This window comes from Melanaphis sacchari, unplaced genomic scaffold (assembly GCF_002803265.2).
Source record: "Melanaphis sacchari strain LSU unplaced genomic scaffold, SCAv2.0 Contig36_pilon_pilon, whole genome shotgun sequence".
NCBI classification, from domain to species: domain Eukaryota; kingdom Metazoa; phylum Arthropoda; class Insecta; order Hemiptera; family Aphididae; genus Melanaphis; species Melanaphis sacchari.
In genome coordinates this window covers 1894967-1913387 of record NW_020271232.1, presented here as the reverse complement: position 1 = coordinate 1913387, position 18421 = coordinate 1894967, and the positions used below count along the sequence as shown (strand labels likewise).

Genomic DNA, 18421 nt, shown 5'->3' with positions numbered 1-18421 from the left:
TCAAGGACTGAGTTAGGTTCATAAGGTTCATTATTATTATTAATGATCTCTAATGGCTGGTAAATAAGTCAGATTTTAATATATTAATTTCACGTACGTTTGTAATGTTCGTAATAACCTGATTATAATAAAATTCAGGGGTAGTAATTTTTAAGTTGGGCATAAACTTAATTTGTTTTTAGTCATCACCGGTTATCACATCTTGATAAGAAATTATACAAATTTATTAATGTTTATTAATTTAATGTTATGTGATGTTAATTATGATATAATTATCTTTATTAATTATTATAGTTATATACTTATCTAATACCTATATATTTAGTAAATAATAATTCTTTGATAATCTTATTGTACAAAATTATTTTATTAATCCTACTATCTCTAAGTATATATTTTTTTAATACATACAGTAAGATTAAAATAACATCTCAATCTACATATTAAAAAAAAATATTCTTACCTTTTATTTAAGCTTGATAATGTTACCATTTCACAATCAATTTCTGATATATATATAGTATACACACTGCTAAATTTACCCTAGTATTTATTTTTATAACAATTTTATTAACCAACAGTCAAATAATTTTAATATGCAATAAGTATTAGGTTTTACTTGTACTTCAATTGGCAAATAAATAATATAATTAAAACTAATAAACATATTAAAATATATTCACTTTAAAAAAAATCTGCTTGAATACTAAATTGTTAAATTTTGGGCAATTATAAAGTAAGTTTTAAATTATTAAATTATTAACTTGTATATAATATTATAACAATTTTTTCTTAAAATGCTACATAAAGAAAACACTAATTTTTTCCCTTTAATCACAGTTAGATATTAATTAACAGAAATCGAATATCTGTTGGTTTGATTCGTTTTTTTTTATTCTCATCATTATATTTATGATTATATTTCATATATGAAATATAATATGCAACATATTATACTGATATCTGATTGAAAACTAACATTGTGTATTAATAAGTATGTATAATCGCGTGGTGTACCTGTACATTGAATTTATTTTTGTGTCAGATAAAAATTATGTTCTACATCTAAGTATAAATAATAATATATTAACATTTTTAATATGTATTAAACAAATAAAAACATTGAAATTTAAATGAAGTACATTTGGCGGTTGATGATAAAGTATTCGTGCGCGTTTATTCCATTACGGATCAAGTGATATTTCTACTCCACGACATTGATAAAAAACGTTTATTTTGTAGAGATATAAACCGCTTTTTAGTATTAGCACTGCCACTGTCGTCTCGTCTTGACTATTGAGGTATGGAGTATGGACGTCTGGTGACTTGTGTGCAAGTGTTAGGGTGTTCCACGTCTGTAGTGTAAATAACCAAATACCTAAAATTTATGCCTTGCAGACCCGCTGAATACAACAACAATGGCTTTTTGGTATTTTGACAAGGACGAGCTACATCGTACTGCTTCTGCTCAAGATGGCATACCGCATGAGAGGGAGTCCCGGTACCGTCAAGAAGGGGCAAGGTTCATCATAGACGCTGGCACTAAGATGGACTTGGGCTACAACACGATGGCTACTGGTGTTGTTTATTTTCATCGTTTTTACATGTACCATTCGTTCAAAACGTTCCCTAGATATGTAAGTAATATTTGAGCAAATCTACCAACCTTTCTATTTTATTGATAATTCAACCGTCGAAATAATTGATCAAAACTATCAAAGAATATAGATTCTAGATCACTTTTATTGCTTGGTGATTGTTAAAAGTATTTGTTTCGGCAACACTATCTGTCATTTCAAAGGCGATCAATGTAGTGCAATACAAATCTCATTGATACTATCTCCTACTCGCATTGTTGCGGTGTTAGTAAATTGTATCCGGCTGTATTTTGCTGCCATTGCAGCACTTAGCTTATTATTTACACTATTATGTTGCAGTATCTGTAGACAGTTATTTATATAATATTTAGATTAATTGATTAAAAGTTAAAAATTAATACAGAAGTACTTACAAGTGTAATAGGTACATGCTTTTAATATAGCTTTTGGAAACCACTATGTGCTGTTTGGTATTCAAACGGTTTTTTTTTGTTTTTTGAATTTTTTACCATTACCTGTAAAATAATTTTTTTAGGTTATCACTGTTGCATTAATTGAATAACAATTAATTTATTATGTTAACTTACTATAACATATAATTGTTAATGTATATGTTACGGTAAATTATGTTAAATGGAAATTAACATTATTTACCAAATACACAGGTAATTATTGTTATAAACCGGATAATCACGTTAATGACCAAATACACAGGTAATTGATGTTATAAATCAGATATGCGCATGAATCTCAAATACTACAATTTCAAAAATAATGTAGGTACCCAGGTATTTTTAAAAATAGAAAAAATGCATTATTATTTTTTATTTATTTTTACAAGTTTTACTCCCATGACATTTAATATAACATAATTTTTCAGCACAATGCTTATTATTATTACAACTAGTCTTGCTATGACAACGCTGGTACCTTTGAGGTCCCGCAACCGAATTATTACTAGCTACTTCCCTCAGTTTCAACTGTCCACCATCTGCTAATTTTATCACATTGTCCATGTCTAATAGATTTTATTTGCAAACAGCTATTTCTTGGCGTGTGAAATAGTATTTAAGAAAACTATATTCCGTACCTATAAAATATTAAAACAAATTTTAATTTTAATAATATATTTTTTTATTAAGAATTAATTTACAGAGTTTATATAAGTCATGTTCAACTTGGGTGACAACTGCTAGTATATTTCGCATAGAATCACGATCTCTATCAACATTCGGTATAAATAACCCATACAGTGATGCCTATTTCAAGCTGAGGAAACTTTTCTTTAGAAAGTTTCATCATTTCCTCTCCTTGTTTTTCTACATTTTTTTTTTGAATTTTTACATGCAATACAAATATTTTCTTGACAATCATCAAAAAAATATTTAAAATTCAGAAATTTATCGTTAAATAATTAAAAAATATTTAAGTACCAAGTTCTGAATTTTTTTCTGCGATTTTGTCTTCTTTGGTTATTTTTTTAAATCTTCTGCAATGACCTCTTTATTTTATAATCAGATCAAAATTTCCCAAGTCATACGGTTATTAACGTTATTCACTAGAAAATAACGATAATTCCCACATTTGTAGGTAAATAATGTTAATAACCGGCGAATAACGTTAATTTCTGATATAACATAATTTATCGTAACATATACAATCTAACATACATATTTTTTTTCTAATTTTTATTTTTAAATTATTAACTCTTGAGATAATAATTAGAAGGAAGTAAACTAAATGTGTTATGGTCAATTACTTTTTGGTATGTTTTAATTTTTCATGGTTTTAAGGAATTTTTTGTCATATAATATAATATTTATTTATTGAACTATATTATATGAATTTAATGTATGTGCAATATTTTATTTCAGCTAACAGCTTGTTGTTGTCTTTTTCTTGCGGGTAAAGTAGAAGAAACGCCAAAGAAATGTAAAGATATTATAAAGTTGGCTAAAGCAATATTACCTGAGGACAAATATGAAACACTTGGAGTAGACCCCAAGGTTAATTTGTTATTTATTTAAATGAGTAAAATACTATTTTATTGGTTTAAATATTTAAACATTTTAGGAAGAAGTAATGGTACTAGAGCGTATATTGTTACAAACCATTAAATTCGATCTACAAGTTGATCATCCATATCAGTTTTTATTGAAATATGCCAAATGTTTAAAAGGTATGTAATATTTATTATTATATTTTTCATTTATAGTATTTATATTATTTTTATTTTTTTATTTAACAGGCGATAAAACTAAACTTACTAAAATGGTTCAAATGGCTTGGACATTTGTAAATGACAGGTAAAAACTATCTATTTGACTTCAGGGAGGGATTATCTATAGCAGTATTTCCCAACCTTTTTGTAATGGCGACCCATAAATTTTCTACTTCTCGGATATACGACCCACTCCCACTGACATTAAAAAAAAAAAAAATTGTATGGTACTGAATTGTTTGATAGAACTGGTTGACTGGTACTAACGGATGTGGTTTTACAAACAATAAATTTATCCATTAGAAAAATTAAAACTTAATATACATTATATAAAATTTGAGTATTTAAAAATGAGTGTTTAACCGTAAACTAAAACTTTTTGTTTATACCTACTCTCATAGTCTCTATGTACTGCTTATTGCTCAACTGTATGAAAAATTGACCAATACTACTTCGAAACTTTGACAGTCATTAGCACATATAGCGATAAGATGAAAATATAATACAAACTTTACTGAAGATATATTGATATCAACATTGTAAAATCTATAATACTAGCGAGACTTCACATTATTATTATATGTAAAGGTATCTAATAAAACATAAGTTTGGCATTTATAAATTTTCTGTTAAAATTATTTTCATGCATATTTTAATTATAGGTCGTGACTGGTGACCCATAAAAAATATTTTGCGACCCATAGATTGTGAAACACTGATCTATAGCATATATTTTTAATATAAAAATAGTTTGTAATTTGATTGTTAAACGATTTAATGATATTTATCATTGAGGTTCTATGTACAATATTTTCACCAAACAGTGAAAATGAAAATGACAGTCTATCCTTGATCTTAATCAGTTAATTAAATTTGTTTCTAAAGTAAGTATTATATATTACAGCTTATGTACTACACTTTGTCTTCAATGGGAACCAGAAATTATAGCAGTTTCATTAATATATCTAGCATGTAAACTGAGTAAATTTGAACTTAATGATTGGCAAGGTCGTACACCAAATCATTTACGTTGGTGGGATATGTTTGTTCAAGGAATGAATATGGATTTACTTGAAGGTTAGTTATATTATAATATTATATCACTAAAAATAAAAAAAAATATAAATAGTTTTATGAGAACTAAAAAGAAAATAGTAGAATTGTATGCACTATACATTTGTTAATTAGAATAATAATCATAGGTTGTTGTGATTTATTTGTGGTCATTTGTGCATTTAGTAAGAGTTTTTTTTTTTGAATGATTTAACATATTAGGTTAACATATTTTTCTTTAGTTTTGTTTGAATCATGCCTGAGTGGTCTTTGTTTAGTTCACTACTTGTTTAAATAATTTATGAATAATCCAACTTTTAGAAAAATAATATTGGAAGTATTACTTTTAAGTAGAATATGAAAAGAAATTATTCACCTTTATTTTTAGACTTGAACTATCACGTGTCAAGTATTATGGTGCATCTTTATTTATCTTGAAGGTAGTGGTTTTTATGAGATACATAAAATGTATTTATTGAAAATAATGTAAAAATTGTATAGGTTAACAATTTATAACCTATAGTCTTGAAACTAGTTTAAGGCATAAGCACAACATTTTAGTGACATTAACTGTTTTTTTTAAAGAGACTGCATTTTTAAAAGAATGATTAATAAAAGAGCAAAAAAATTAAACCTTGTTTTTATGAATAATATAATATATTAGTGAACTTATAATTTTATGTTTTTTAGATATTTGTCATCAAGTTCTAGATCTTTATTCAACTCCAGATAAGAATGCACCGCCATCACCTCCATGTCAAGACAAATTTATTGTTCCAAAGAAAGTTGTACCCCCACAATCCATTTATCAGAAACTATTGTTGCAAAAAATGGCTGCTAAATACAGTGAGTTTTTGTTTATGTAATATTATTATTATGTTGTTATAATGCTTTTAATGGAATATTTTAGATCTTTAGTGTTTGAGTGTTATTTGTATCATTGTTTTTATTGTAGTGCTTACACCTGAACAAGCGATGCAAGCAGCTATAACCAAAAATGTGAAATTAATAACTACATCAAATACTTCACCGGCCAAGCAATCATTACCCATGCCACCAGGAATTAAACCATCAATTTCTAATGTTCCACCAAAACCACAAAATGTTCAAAAACCATTTTTGCCACCACCGCCCACACCACCAAAATTATTATTACAACAGTCACCCATAAAAAGACCACCTCCACTTCCATCAACAAGACCACCGCTGCCTACAATGCCACCACCACCACCACCTCCATCACTTCCACCTCCTCCACCAGCACCAAATCAAATGTTAATGCCACAAGGTGTTACTACTCAATTACCACCACCACCCATGCAACCGCCACCACCAATACCACCTTCTGGTTTTCCTCCGATGTATCCTTATCCTCCACTTCAAAATGCAGCTCAATCGTACGCAAACTCTATGTTTTCTCAGCCTCCGAATATGATTTCTTCAGTACCTGGACAGTATCGTCCACACGAAACAATGGGTTCCATTCAGTTCATTGGTGAATCTGTTCCTCAGAGACAGCCTTATGGTGAAAATTACAATCAAAGAGAAAACATGACACAGCAACCACCACAGCCATTTAGTGAATTTGATATGCAAGATACGTACGAAGAAAACAGACAAAAATACAATGACAGCCGTGCATTTAATCGAGATGGTGCCTTTGTTGGTGGTAGCTATGGCAATGGATCTCAACATTTTGTAGATGGTGGTCCACATTACAGCAGTGAAAGTGGTCCACATTATGTTGACGGTGGTAGTCAACTTTATTCAGATCCAGCTTATCTACAGTTCAGGGCAAATGCACCAAATAAACGTGGTTTTAATACCAGAACTAATCGACCTCCACCTCCTCCACCTCAATATCAAAACAGACAAGTTCGACATCATCCATATCAAAGACGATAGTGTTGCTTTTTTATATATGTATATGTACAATTAAGGTAATTTAGCACTTAACATAGACAAATATTTTTAAGATTTCAGATGTATTCTGTAACGTATGTGTTTTGATTTTTGGAATATAGGTATATTATACCTAATGATATATCCATTTCCATTAACTTTTCTCTCACTTTTATAGGATACTTCTGTTTTAGTTAATGACTGAAATGTAAGGGACTTAATTCTACAATTATAAATTTTGTAAATAAGTTAAATTTACATACATTTTTAATACAGTTACAACTGGTGTTTTTAAAATGTTTGTATTCATTTATAATTTTTAAATATAAGTGTTAAATGGTTATTAATGGATGCATTTAGAGAAATGTTTTAAATTAAGTTCATTGGGGAAATCTTCCTGTATCAATGTTGTTACCTGTCTGAAAGTACCTTACGTACTACAGTTAGGTATTTGTGTGTATCAAAGAACATTTATATTTTACATAATTAATAATCATAATATGAACTATGAATGTGCTGTATTAGTATCATAATATTGAATACAGCTGAAAATAAATTGAATTGATGTTGTTTAGTGTGTTTCATTGAATTCTAAGTATTAGTTTTCTGGGTATGATAATAATTATGGATTGAACATTTTTAGGACTTATCAGAGTTGTGTGATGGTCGATTTTTTAACAAAACTTTTCAAATTATTTTGTAGCCATTTAGTGTTCGGGTACGCGCTTTTCAGTAATTGCATATTTTTTTATGTCCTATTCTATTTTAAATGTAAGTACTGGATCGTTAGAATTCAGACTTGCAAATCGGATGACAACTTGGGGTGAACTATAATTACCATCGTGCCCGATATCATGTGTATAATTTCGTTGAACGGTTTGGAGTTTTTTCCCCAAGGGCCAAGGTTTAGGGGACTTCCTTATGCAATATATGAAGTAATAAAATTATTAATGAACTTCCATTTTAGAAGGACAAGAATTATGATACACATTTTTTTTTCTTCATAATTTATAATAAAAAATTGCCAATAAGTATCAAAATAATATTTAGTGAACGCTTTATAATGAATCGAATGCTGCGAAAAGATCCGCTGTTTTCAAATATGTTGCCGTTAAGTTGGTCACACTTTCGAAACATGATTACTGATAATTGTGATAATATTGCCCGCTCACTGATGTCAGATTGAATGTAGTATTAATACTAATAATATTAATTTTGTAAATTTGTACTCTATACTCCAAATCTTCAATATTGAATATTCCTCTTTTGACTTTAGTAGTTTCATACATTTGTTGGTACTGTTGGTAGTCTCGTGTAATATTGTAGTTTAAAAAAAAAAAATTTTAAATGTCTGGTAGTGAGGTTACACCCGGCGGTGTGTTTTTGGTCTCGGTCGTCGGTCAGATCGAAAAAGGCCACTTTTCGAACTACGACAACATGTATTGCAAATATGCTTTTGTCTACGGACCTGATTGGGAAATCGTGACCGTAAGTTATCTACAAACGTTCCATTTCGGAGGCTAAAATTGTCGCCATAGTTTCTTATATTATCTTATTCGTGTGTTTTGCCATAAAAACAGGGGATCGAAGAAGGCATATCCCAAATCGCTCAAAAGAGCCAAGACGAAAGGCAACAGGTCGTATGGAATTTCCCATTAGACGTTTCTTTCAAGAGTACCAATCCTCACGGGTGTATGTGTTTCGATCAAGCTACTTCAAAATTTATTCTGTTTCTTTCTCTTTTATGGGCACCGTAAACCACACTCGACGTTTTAATGTGATTCACAACAGCACCCTGCAAACTGCACTGGATTAAAATCCAATTGTTTAGAATGTAACTGAAGGCATGAATGCAAACACCAATGTCACCGTCATTAACACATCTAGTATGATAGGCTTTTACTGTATAATATATTGAAATAGTTAACTCTAAAAGTGATAATTTATGTTTAAACGATCAATTTGAATATTTGACTATCATCAGTTATAAACTAAACACATAAAATATTTATTATGCGTATTTTACTTATTTGGATTTAACGATATTATGATTAACATATTTTTATTTGATTTTGAATTATGACTTACTTTCCCATTTTTTAGGGCCACAGCTAATCATTAGTGTTTATGGATTGGACACTTTTGGGAACGACGTTGTAAGAGGTTATGGAGTATGTCACCTCCCAGTAGTCAATGGACAATCTTCCGAAGAGTAAGTGTTTGATTTGTTACAAGTGGGCTTGACTGCCTAACAGTAAACTCTTCTTATACTGTCATCAAATTAGTATTATTTTAAAATTTCAAATAGACAATGGTTATCATAATTTACAGGATGATTATGTTTGTACCTGAATCTAGTTCGACGTTACAAAAACTGACTTCATGGTTGACCGGTAAAAGACCAGAATACGTCGACGCACGGTTATTAGCCAGGGGTGATGGCAGGGAAGGTATAAAATACATTTTGAGCTCTACAATTATCATGTTTTTACGAATTCATTTCTTTTATAATGATTTAAAGTTTAGATGTTTTATTTTTTATTAAATTATTCAAACTGAAACATTTTTGAACTAGTTGATATTTTTTATTTAGTGACTAGAGTCAGAAGTCAAGGATGTGTTTGGATTCAATTTAATGTTGTGTTCAAAGACTTTCATCATTATGGATTTGAGAACGATAATAACAGTTAAACATTTGTCATCAATGATGATCTGTGAATAAAAGTCCTTATCACTGAGAAGAAGTTCTACTAATTATTTAATTTTCCTTGTGGTATGTTCATATAGCCACTTTAGTTGGAACCTATGAAATAAATAATGTGACTAAGGATAAAATGATAGGTGATTATTGGAAACATAGATTTAAAAAAATAATATTATAAATTTCTGTGAATGAAGCAAAATTGTATTTAAATGCCATAAAAAATAAACTAAATCTTTGTATAGATTCTTTTTTAATATCACAAATCATAATATAAAGAAAAAAGGTGTGATCAATTATTTTTAATTTTTTTAGTTATTTTTTATATTCATTAGTTTACTAATATTTTTACAATGGTTAATTAACTCTACTATGAATTATAATGATATTTATAATTATACTTAATTAATAAAATTAATGACTTCAGGGACTTGCTTTCCTATTTTCATCAATTACACGCCAGTATATATAATAAAAATACTACTAAAATTTTAAAGACTACTTAATTTTATGCTTTATTTGTTTATTATATTATTTAATTTGTGTGCAATTAATTTTAAGTCATGTTATGCAATCACATTTGTATGTACAATATAATGCACTCATCCATTATCGAAATTAATAATGTTATAGTGATTTTTTTTTTTTAATGATTACATGTGTTTTGTTTCATAATTTATAATAAAAAATTGTTCACAAATCGTTAATAAGTACAAAAGTAATAATTTTGGTTGGTAATAGTTATTTTATGAGTTATAAAAATTAATCAATAATTTACCTTAATAATAATAATAATAATAATAATAATAAAAATAATAATATTAATAATAATTAAAGACTGCTGTATATAAAAATAATAAATAAATGTAGACAAAAAATTTTTTCTATTGATTTTGATGAATAATTCAAAGTTTGAAGCCTAGGAATTGTAATTCCTAACAATCTAAAATAGTAGTATTCCTTATTACTAAACTGTTTAATGTTTAGTGTTTTATAAATGCGGTTCGTATGACTTGACCTCGTAGTGTGCAGGTACTCATGTAGGTTTAAAGTAGCTAGTTAAATCTAATTTAATGGTTTGTTTTTATTGTTATTTAAAATTTAAAATAACCGCATCTATAAAATGTACAATTACATTATCATATTGACTTACTATTAAGTATGTATAATTAAAACATAAGGTGTTAAACTAGTTTAAAATATTAAGGAACAGGTAGTTTGGTATACAGTTGTGTATTGGAAAAATAATATATTGGTCCCCCAAAGAGGAATAATAATTGTACTTACAAGTAACCAAATTCAAGTATACAAACACTGTCAAAACAGTAGGTAATTACTGTTTCAGTTTTTTAGTTTAGAACTTGGTTTCCTTTAACAAAATGTACAAATAACTTATTTACATAAAAAAAAAGGGGAGGAATTGACTTGTTTTTTTCGTACTCTAAATTAAAAAAAAAAAAAAAAATTTATGTACAAACGGTTTTGTTAATGTTAATATTTTCTATTTTTTTTTTTTGTTTTTGGTAAATTTGACACGTTCCAGTAATTTAGACACAAAACACCCCAAATAAATATTATAATATTTAAGATCCCGCGTCGACCCATCCCTTATCCCACGTCATAATGCACATTCCGTTCCCCGAACTACTACCAACCCCCCTCCCATCCCAAATTTAAAAAATAATCAATCCCCAAAGGATTTAATTGGACTGCTGGGTGAGTAGGTTCAGCAGCTCTTCCTGGTCCATGTGTATAAGCGATTCCATGTCGATTCCCAGTTCGGATGACAGGTTTGGTATATTCACCCCGAACGACTGCAACAGCTCGATGAAGTCCACTTCTTCGCCTGTACACACAATGCAATTGCACAACGGCCGATTAGAATAATTAAAAATTTAACGAGTGTTAAGATGGAAGAATTTTGTTTTCTTGCATCGATATCAAAACACACAAATATCTTCTATCGATATAATTTGAATAGAGCACTATTGAGTTGAGTTGTATATTTGATTTAAATAAATCTGTTCTGATGGTTAAACAGCTGTATCATAACTAGGGATTTAGGGGACAAGTGTAGGTAAAATTTTATATGTCATAAATCATAATATAATTTAGTGTCGAAGTCTTGGGGAGGAGGCTCCTCTCATGAAACGAGAGGTTAAAAAAATAAATAGACCTAAGGTACTATTTTATTTTTATGGAATTGGATTATTTTTTGTGGTTAGGTTTAGGTTAGACAAAAATTATATTTTTAATCTTAAATAGGTACCTAGTGATAAATTTAGTTAAATTATCTTCAATAAACGGTCAAAACTAAGCATTCCATAGAACTAATTACCTACTATAGTGTTGAAAATTAACTCGTTCGACGTCTTTAGCCACGCGTTAAATTATGTCGTACTAAGTAAAAATGGATAATATTGAATATTAAAAAATCTATTGTTAATTTATTTAGATTTTGGTCTGAGTTTTCGTATTGTTGACGTTTTAAAAAAAAGTTAACAGTCTAGTTAAATTAAATTGCAGTAATATGGTTATAAGTTATAACTATTATATTCTATTATATTTTATATCAGATTATATTAATCTGACGATCTTACCCGTTGCCGGATTTTGAAGTTTTGGACACGAGTTGTTGCATTGCGGCCAAGTGCAGCTCTGAATGTGTTGATGTCTGCAGCTACCGTGATTTTTGTGGTGACGTCTGCGTTTCCTATGAACCATTGCTGCGTAGGTAAAACAAATTATAGTATTAGTATCGCGTAAATCGTCGTCGTTACATATCATGTGAATGTAGCGAGTAACTAAAAAAAAAAAAATTCGTATTTTGGGATAAACGAATTTAAACGTTTCACATGTTCACAACGTGGAAAATATTGTACCGACTTGCGTAAAAGCTTCTAGGTACCTACGTATCAATTATTCAATCACTATTCTTATTTCTCGTATATTGTACATTTGCAGTACCTATGCCAATTCTAGCATAAATAATATAATCCGGACCCATTTTGTTTGAGTATCACAATGCGATGATTACAAACTGTAAGTACCTACACCTCTCCCTCGCCTATTTCACCCGCTTAATTTCTATGATATAATATATTATCGAATTGAAAAACGAAATTTTTTGAGTATAACACAGGTAGGTACTTATAATCTATGTCATTATATATTTGCATAATATATATGTACCTCCAGATCGATGATCGTTGCGGTGAATTTTATTCTGTTTCCTCTTGGTAGCATTATCTGCTGCCGTCTGCCTATCGATTTTCGTCAGTCTCTTGTTATGGCCTCCCGTACCGCCGTTGCGGTTGCCGTTGCCGTTCGCACGGCCCGGTCTAGACTTGTTGCTGTAATTATTGTTGTTATTGTTGTTGTTGTTGTTGTTACCGTTTCCGTTAATCTTTGCGAATCTCGTCTCGATCTGCCAACAGTGCAACGCCGTGGGGAGGGACACCGAGTCGATCTTGATGTTCTTCCAATATTTCTTCGTAAGCACCGTATGCGAAACACATGATGGGGCGAACACCGACCTGTGTACACGAGCACAATAGTAAATACGTATTTATATATATTATAGGTACATAAAAAGTGCATAATATTGTTATGTATATGAGAGTCTATAGGCGTGCGCAGCCTCCGGTTACAGGGGCAGCAAGAGATTAATTCGGCCTTTTCTTTAAATTCATCATTAAAACCGGCCTATAGTCTTATTTTTTTTCTATTGGGTATCAATATTAAAATTGATTGTTTATTTGTTTTTTTGAATAAAAATTTGTACAATTAAGTACTACAGATGTACTTTTCCGCAAGCGTTATGGCGTATTGGCGTACGATGCACAAAATGATAACGTTAAAAACGCAGTTTTTGTATAGATTTGTTGATTATAAATGATAATAATATTTACGTTTTTAAATTATGACTATATATTTTTTTTTTTTTTTTATTGTAAATAGATCTATTAGTTTTATAATGGTAAATTCTATAATTATTAAATATTTAACTATACTTTACCAAAAAACAAAAAAATTATAATTTTTTTTATCTACAATGGTTATTATTTGTGGAAATATAATGTTACTGAGGCCCATTATTCAATATTTTCCGGCCTCTCTTGCCCCCGTGCGCACGCCTATGTATGAAACGTGCAGTCCAGAAGATTGCAAGCAGGTCCACAAGTCACAACGACATTGACGACACACGTGGAAGTTCAGCGTGTATCGATTTGACCTTGATGTCTCGTCTGTGCGACGTGTATGCGCTTGCTGCTCCGGATAGGTAAGAGCGTAAATTAAATTTACTGCACATCATGGCATATCGTATATACTTAATCTATGGTATAAGTATGTATGCGTAGATATAGAGGGCACTTACGTGACGTTTAGTAATGATTTTCGCAGCCCTTCGCCCATCTTGTGTATGTAGTCCCATTGCTGTTTGGTGACCGGTGTGCCGACGTCGTTTTTCAGCTGGAACTCGTCGTACAGCCATTGAAACACGAACAACGGGACTGCAACAACGCACCAAACGATTTTTCGTTGATTATTTTAGTTATTCCATAATTATTAATTTATAACGATTATTAACCATTAAGTATACGAGCATTCTGTAAACTTGTACCATCATAGATCTGATTAAATGTTTGGATTAAAAGAATTAACGGTAAAGTGATCCAAAAAAATACTAAAATGTTTAGCTACATTATGAAGGACCAAGTATAATGGCTTATAAATGTAACTCGAATAAAATGTTGTTGCATTTAAGGTTCACGGAAATACTTTAAAAAAATAAGTGTAAGTGTCTCGTCGCGAAGGTTAATAGTTTTGTGTAATAGTATAAATATGTACATTATACGTAAAATTATACAATCTCGCGTTCAAATTTCTGCATGACGATATACAGTGTATCAGGTGAAATTCCTTATTTGTAGAGAGGCTGAACTGTTGAAGTATAATATTATTCAGATATAATAATCATAAAGTACTCACCCGATAATGTGGGATAAATCTTGTAACCGATAAAACACTTGAAAGGCTCGTTAATGTAGAGGTTCCGACACCTGGATGGTATCTGACTGTGCCAATAAGGGATACCTAATTTCACGGCTTCGATCGGCGATGTCGACGCACCTCCCGCGTCATCAAAATCGTACGGCCGTTGGTCTACGAACCAACCGGAGTCTGTAATACCGTGGACCGACATGCCGCTGTACTGTCTCAACATCTTTTGAATGGGATCAAGATTCAACATAACTCCAACACCTCCAGCACTAAAAAAAAATATAATGATTTGTTATAATTTCGGATAAGAATATTTGTTTACTGTTTAGAATAATTTGTTAACGTCTTTACTACATAATCGTATTAATGATTTTGCAATATTTAAAAAATCAAATTATAAAATATTATAGTGATCATTTATAACCATAACTTTGAAAAAAAAATACTGTTTATTGTAATTTATTTGTCTATATATGAAATATATCAGTGGCGTGTTTAAGATGTTAAAAAAAAAAAGACAGGAGTGTACCAATTATTAATAAAAATAAAAAATCTAATTGTTTTCTATGTTTAAAAATTATTGAAATGTAAAAATTTATATAATAAATTAAACTAAAGGTGGGGAAATCAATCACTATATTATAATACATGATTATTTCCCATCATAAACACGCGACTGAAGCTCTGTATATTTAATATTATAATGTTTTTTTCGAGTCCAGACAAAATTTATGTAATCTCGAAATCATAACATTATATTTAGTATCGGTAGGTACTGCAATATTTTACATAAAAAAAAAAAATCTATAAATATAAGATATACGTGTAATAAAAAACATTTTTTAGAAAATAATTTACAGGAAAAATATTTGAAATTATATGTTTTCCTTGTGAAATACAACTTTAAAATAACACGCTGTTAAAGTTGTGCTGATTTATAGGCACCTAATATATAGATAATAATACAATACCTGCTTCCAGAGAGTATGAGAGCGTTGGCATTGGCCAAACCTATAGTTAATAGCTCTCTGATGACTTGCTTAATCACTATGGAGCCCATAAAAGTGAATTTTGACCCGTGTTGTGGTTCTGCTCTCCGACCTGACCATATATCACTAGTACAATATGGTACGAAACTGAAATATAAAAATAAATTATAGATATGGCGAAATTAGTTTACTATTGAAATATATTACAAATTACTTTCGCATTAATATCGAAAATGACTACAATCTAGTATCTATAATTTAAATATACACAATCACTTTCCAACATCTTCCCCCCTTTTGACATAATTTCGATGTTTTGTGTACAGCTGAAACTATTAAAGTATACCTAGACTTGTTTCAATAACTACATTTTTCTTTCTTTAAATGTATCCTGTATAGATTTTAAAATTATTTAAAGTTAATAAATACAAATATTTTAATCAAACTTATAGAGGAATTAAGTTAATTCTTATTTGTTAAACATTTAACCGTCTTTGATAAAGTACCCCTAAATACTAATATATTTATATTAATTTTTAATCAGATATTGAAAATAAATATGATACTTAAAAAGTTCAATGACTGACTACTTCCTAAAATATGTGGGGTATGTCAATATGAAGCTACGTGCCTACACGCACTAATAATAATATACTAATACCAATACATACCTAGAGGTTTAATTTTTATATAAACACGTAATATTATACAATAACATATAACTTGCTAAAGTAAGTACTCACACATGATTTGCCTGCCACCAATAAGGATTTTCAGCTGCATTATTGGATAATATTCCTCCGACTGAAAAGCAATTAAATTATGTTTTGCTTAATACAATTTTAATGAAATTCTTTATAATTGCAGAATATAATTTACCTGTTCGAGTTTCGGGCCATTCTTTTGATGACATGAGGTACTCGGCTCGCGACCACCGTTCGTCACAACTCTGTTTGTCATAACAACACCAACCCTCTAAACAATGAAAAAATATTCATATAATTATACCATAAAACATACAATAAAACACGATTATTAAGATTATTGTATTGAATGAATTTATTTATTAATTTATTTTATTATTCATCTGATTATTACCTTCAAGAAACACTATCCATGTTTTGCTATAGTTTGAGTGGCGCACGTAAAATCTATAGAAACACAAAAATATTCATTTGCAATTCTATAAATAGATATTAATTTCTGTCTTAACCTATTTACATGGTCTTAAAAAAATAGAAATACAGCTATTACTATATGTCTATATAACGACATAATATTTATTTTAAGTAAACTCATCAAGACTTCAAAGATAATATTATTGATTAAAATTTAAACATAATAATATAGTTTATACCTACTGGTAAATTAAAAGCATACTATATAAGATTGTTATTGATCAAAGAAAAAAAAAAAATTTATTTATAATCATATAATATTATCCATTTGCACTATTATAGTACAATCTTATGTACAATAGAATTCAGGATCGTCTATATTTCAAGTTGATGGAATTTTAATGATTCAATTGGTTATATACTTATATGATTAAAGATATTTATTATAACTTATAAGGATATTATTAAAATTTAAATATATATTTATAGTTATGAAACATATGTTACTGATCGAGTTGGAGAAAATTAAAATTGTTTTTATCATATTTAACATTTTGGTCTATAGTTAGTTAAATTGATTTTATACACAAATATCTATTTGGTGTGAAAAAAATAAGGTAACGCGCAATTACAGAACGGTTCAACGATGGTAATGCCGTAACGGTAAACAAATTTATTTAACCGGCTTACTGATTTTTACTTATCAGTGACTTGTAAAAAAGTCTAATATTTTATTTATATTTATAGATTGTAAGTATGTAAAAAACAAAATACAATTATAGCATATTTAACTAAAACAACAAATACCTACTATCAAGTCATTATTATTATTAAAGTTAAAATGTAAGTCAACCTTTTTAATTATGTACCATAACCATTATAATAATTTAAATACAAATTATTAATAATATACCATGAATTATTATTAAACATTAAGTTAAAAATAATGACGAGTAAAATATTTTATTATCTGTATTAGAATATTTAATTTATTGATAATAAATAGCTTTAGTTTTTAAAACCAATTAAATTTAAATTCAAAACCTCAAATAGTCAAATTACAGAAATATGTATTGTATACCTAGTTATTTTGTGGATTTGTGGATCAATAAACACAAATATATAATTATATCAACTTTAAGATCCTTATTAGTAATTTACCAAAATTATTAGAAAATTATTAGTTGTTACCTATATCGGCTATATCAATTATATCCGTGAGTTACGCATTTATGAAATTTATTATATATACTACAATTACAATTATTATCAAGTTTTTTTATCATTATTGTACTTAATGTCTTCGTATTTACCCTGCTGGGGATCCATCATTGCATGTCACGTCAGGCGATAGCATGTACTTTTTCAAAAACTTTTGCTCCGCGTTCCGAGTTTCTACATAATTACTGGTGTCCTATATTATACACACATAAAATACATAGGTCAGACGAAAAATTGCATTAATATATTGATTTGGTATTTTATATTGCTTTGGCTCAGAAATTCACCTGTACAATTCGCTCAGCAGATACTTGGTACGTCAACGACGAGTCATCTTGGGCGCCAATTGGTTCACAGGTTAGGAAAATGCCTGATACAAAGAGTAATACCTGAAATAAAAAAAACAAGTACAAACGTATAAATATATTTATTATTATAAATAATACTGCACAAGAGGAATTCGTACGGCAAAGATTCTACTTCAAACGAGACGGCGTGATTTATGGGGATTTCAAAAACGTAAAATATCATAAATATTATTCGTCTCCTGGTGGTGGTTGCGGGAAGGGGGGGGAGAGACGATGCGCGATGAAAATTGTATCAAAGGCTCAAGT

The 18421-nt window shown here is 29.2% G+C and overlaps 3 protein-coding genes across 4 annotated transcripts in view; 2 read left to right on the top strand and 1 right to left on the bottom strand.

Annotated features, from left to right (window-relative positions):
* Window positions 1-1230: 1230 nt before the first annotated feature.
* Window positions 1231-6841, top strand: LOC112596940 (cyclin-K-like). 2 transcript variants are annotated; one of them, XM_025342823.1, is made up of 8 exons: window positions 1231-1301; window positions 1399-1637; window positions 3473-3604; window positions 3672-3777; window positions 3847-3904; window positions 4724-4896; window positions 5563-5718; window positions 5828-6841. In XM_025342823.1, the coding sequence occupies exons 2-8, from the start codon at window positions 1419-1421 to the stop codon at window positions 6775-6777; spliced, it is 1794 nt and encodes a 597-aa protein (XP_025198608.1). In that variant the 5' UTR covers window positions 1231-1301; window positions 1399-1418; the 3' UTR covers window positions 6778-6841. The 2 variants fall into 2 exon arrangements, with proteins under 2 accessions (XP_025198608.1, XP_025198607.1); XM_025342822.1 differs by having other exon boundaries at window positions 1264-1637.
* Window positions 6842-7785: 944 nt separating this feature from the next.
* On the top strand, window positions 7786-9690 carry LOC112596941 (B9 domain-containing protein 1-like). Its single transcript, XM_025342824.1, has 5 exons — window positions 7786-8262; window positions 8355-8466; window positions 8878-8986; window positions 9106-9224; window positions 9368-9690. Exons 1-5 carry the CDS (start codon window positions 8122-8124, stop codon window positions 9463-9465), a joined length of 579 nt encoding a protein of 192 aa, XP_025198609.1. The 5' UTR covers window positions 7786-8121; the 3' UTR covers window positions 9466-9690.
* A 1238-nt stretch (window positions 9691-10928) lies between these two features.
* Window positions 10929-18421, bottom strand: part of LOC112596967 (palmitoleoyl-protein carboxylesterase NOTUM) — a 29547-nt gene continuing 22054 nt past the window's right edge. Inside the window, exons 2-12 of the mRNA XM_025342860.1 lie at window positions 18095-18196; window positions 17900-18000; window positions 16567-16619; window positions 16348-16443; window positions 16212-16272; window positions 15451-15615; window positions 14468-14748; window positions 13854-13989; window positions 12668-13011; window positions 12076-12201; window positions 10929-11321 (exon numbers count right to left, since the gene is read on the bottom strand). Of these exons, the coding sequence (XP_025198645.1) occupies window positions 11176-11321; window positions 12076-12201; window positions 12668-13011; window positions 13854-13989; window positions 14468-14748; window positions 15451-15615; window positions 16212-16272; window positions 16348-16443; window positions 16567-16619; window positions 17900-18000; window positions 18095-18196 (1611 nt within the window). The 3' untranslated portion in view covers window positions 10929-11175. The remainder of the gene's footprint in view (window positions 11322-12075; window positions 12202-12667; window positions 13012-13853; window positions 13990-14467; window positions 14749-15450; window positions 15616-16211; window positions 16273-16347; window positions 16444-16566; window positions 16620-17899; window positions 18001-18094; window positions 18197-18421) is intronic.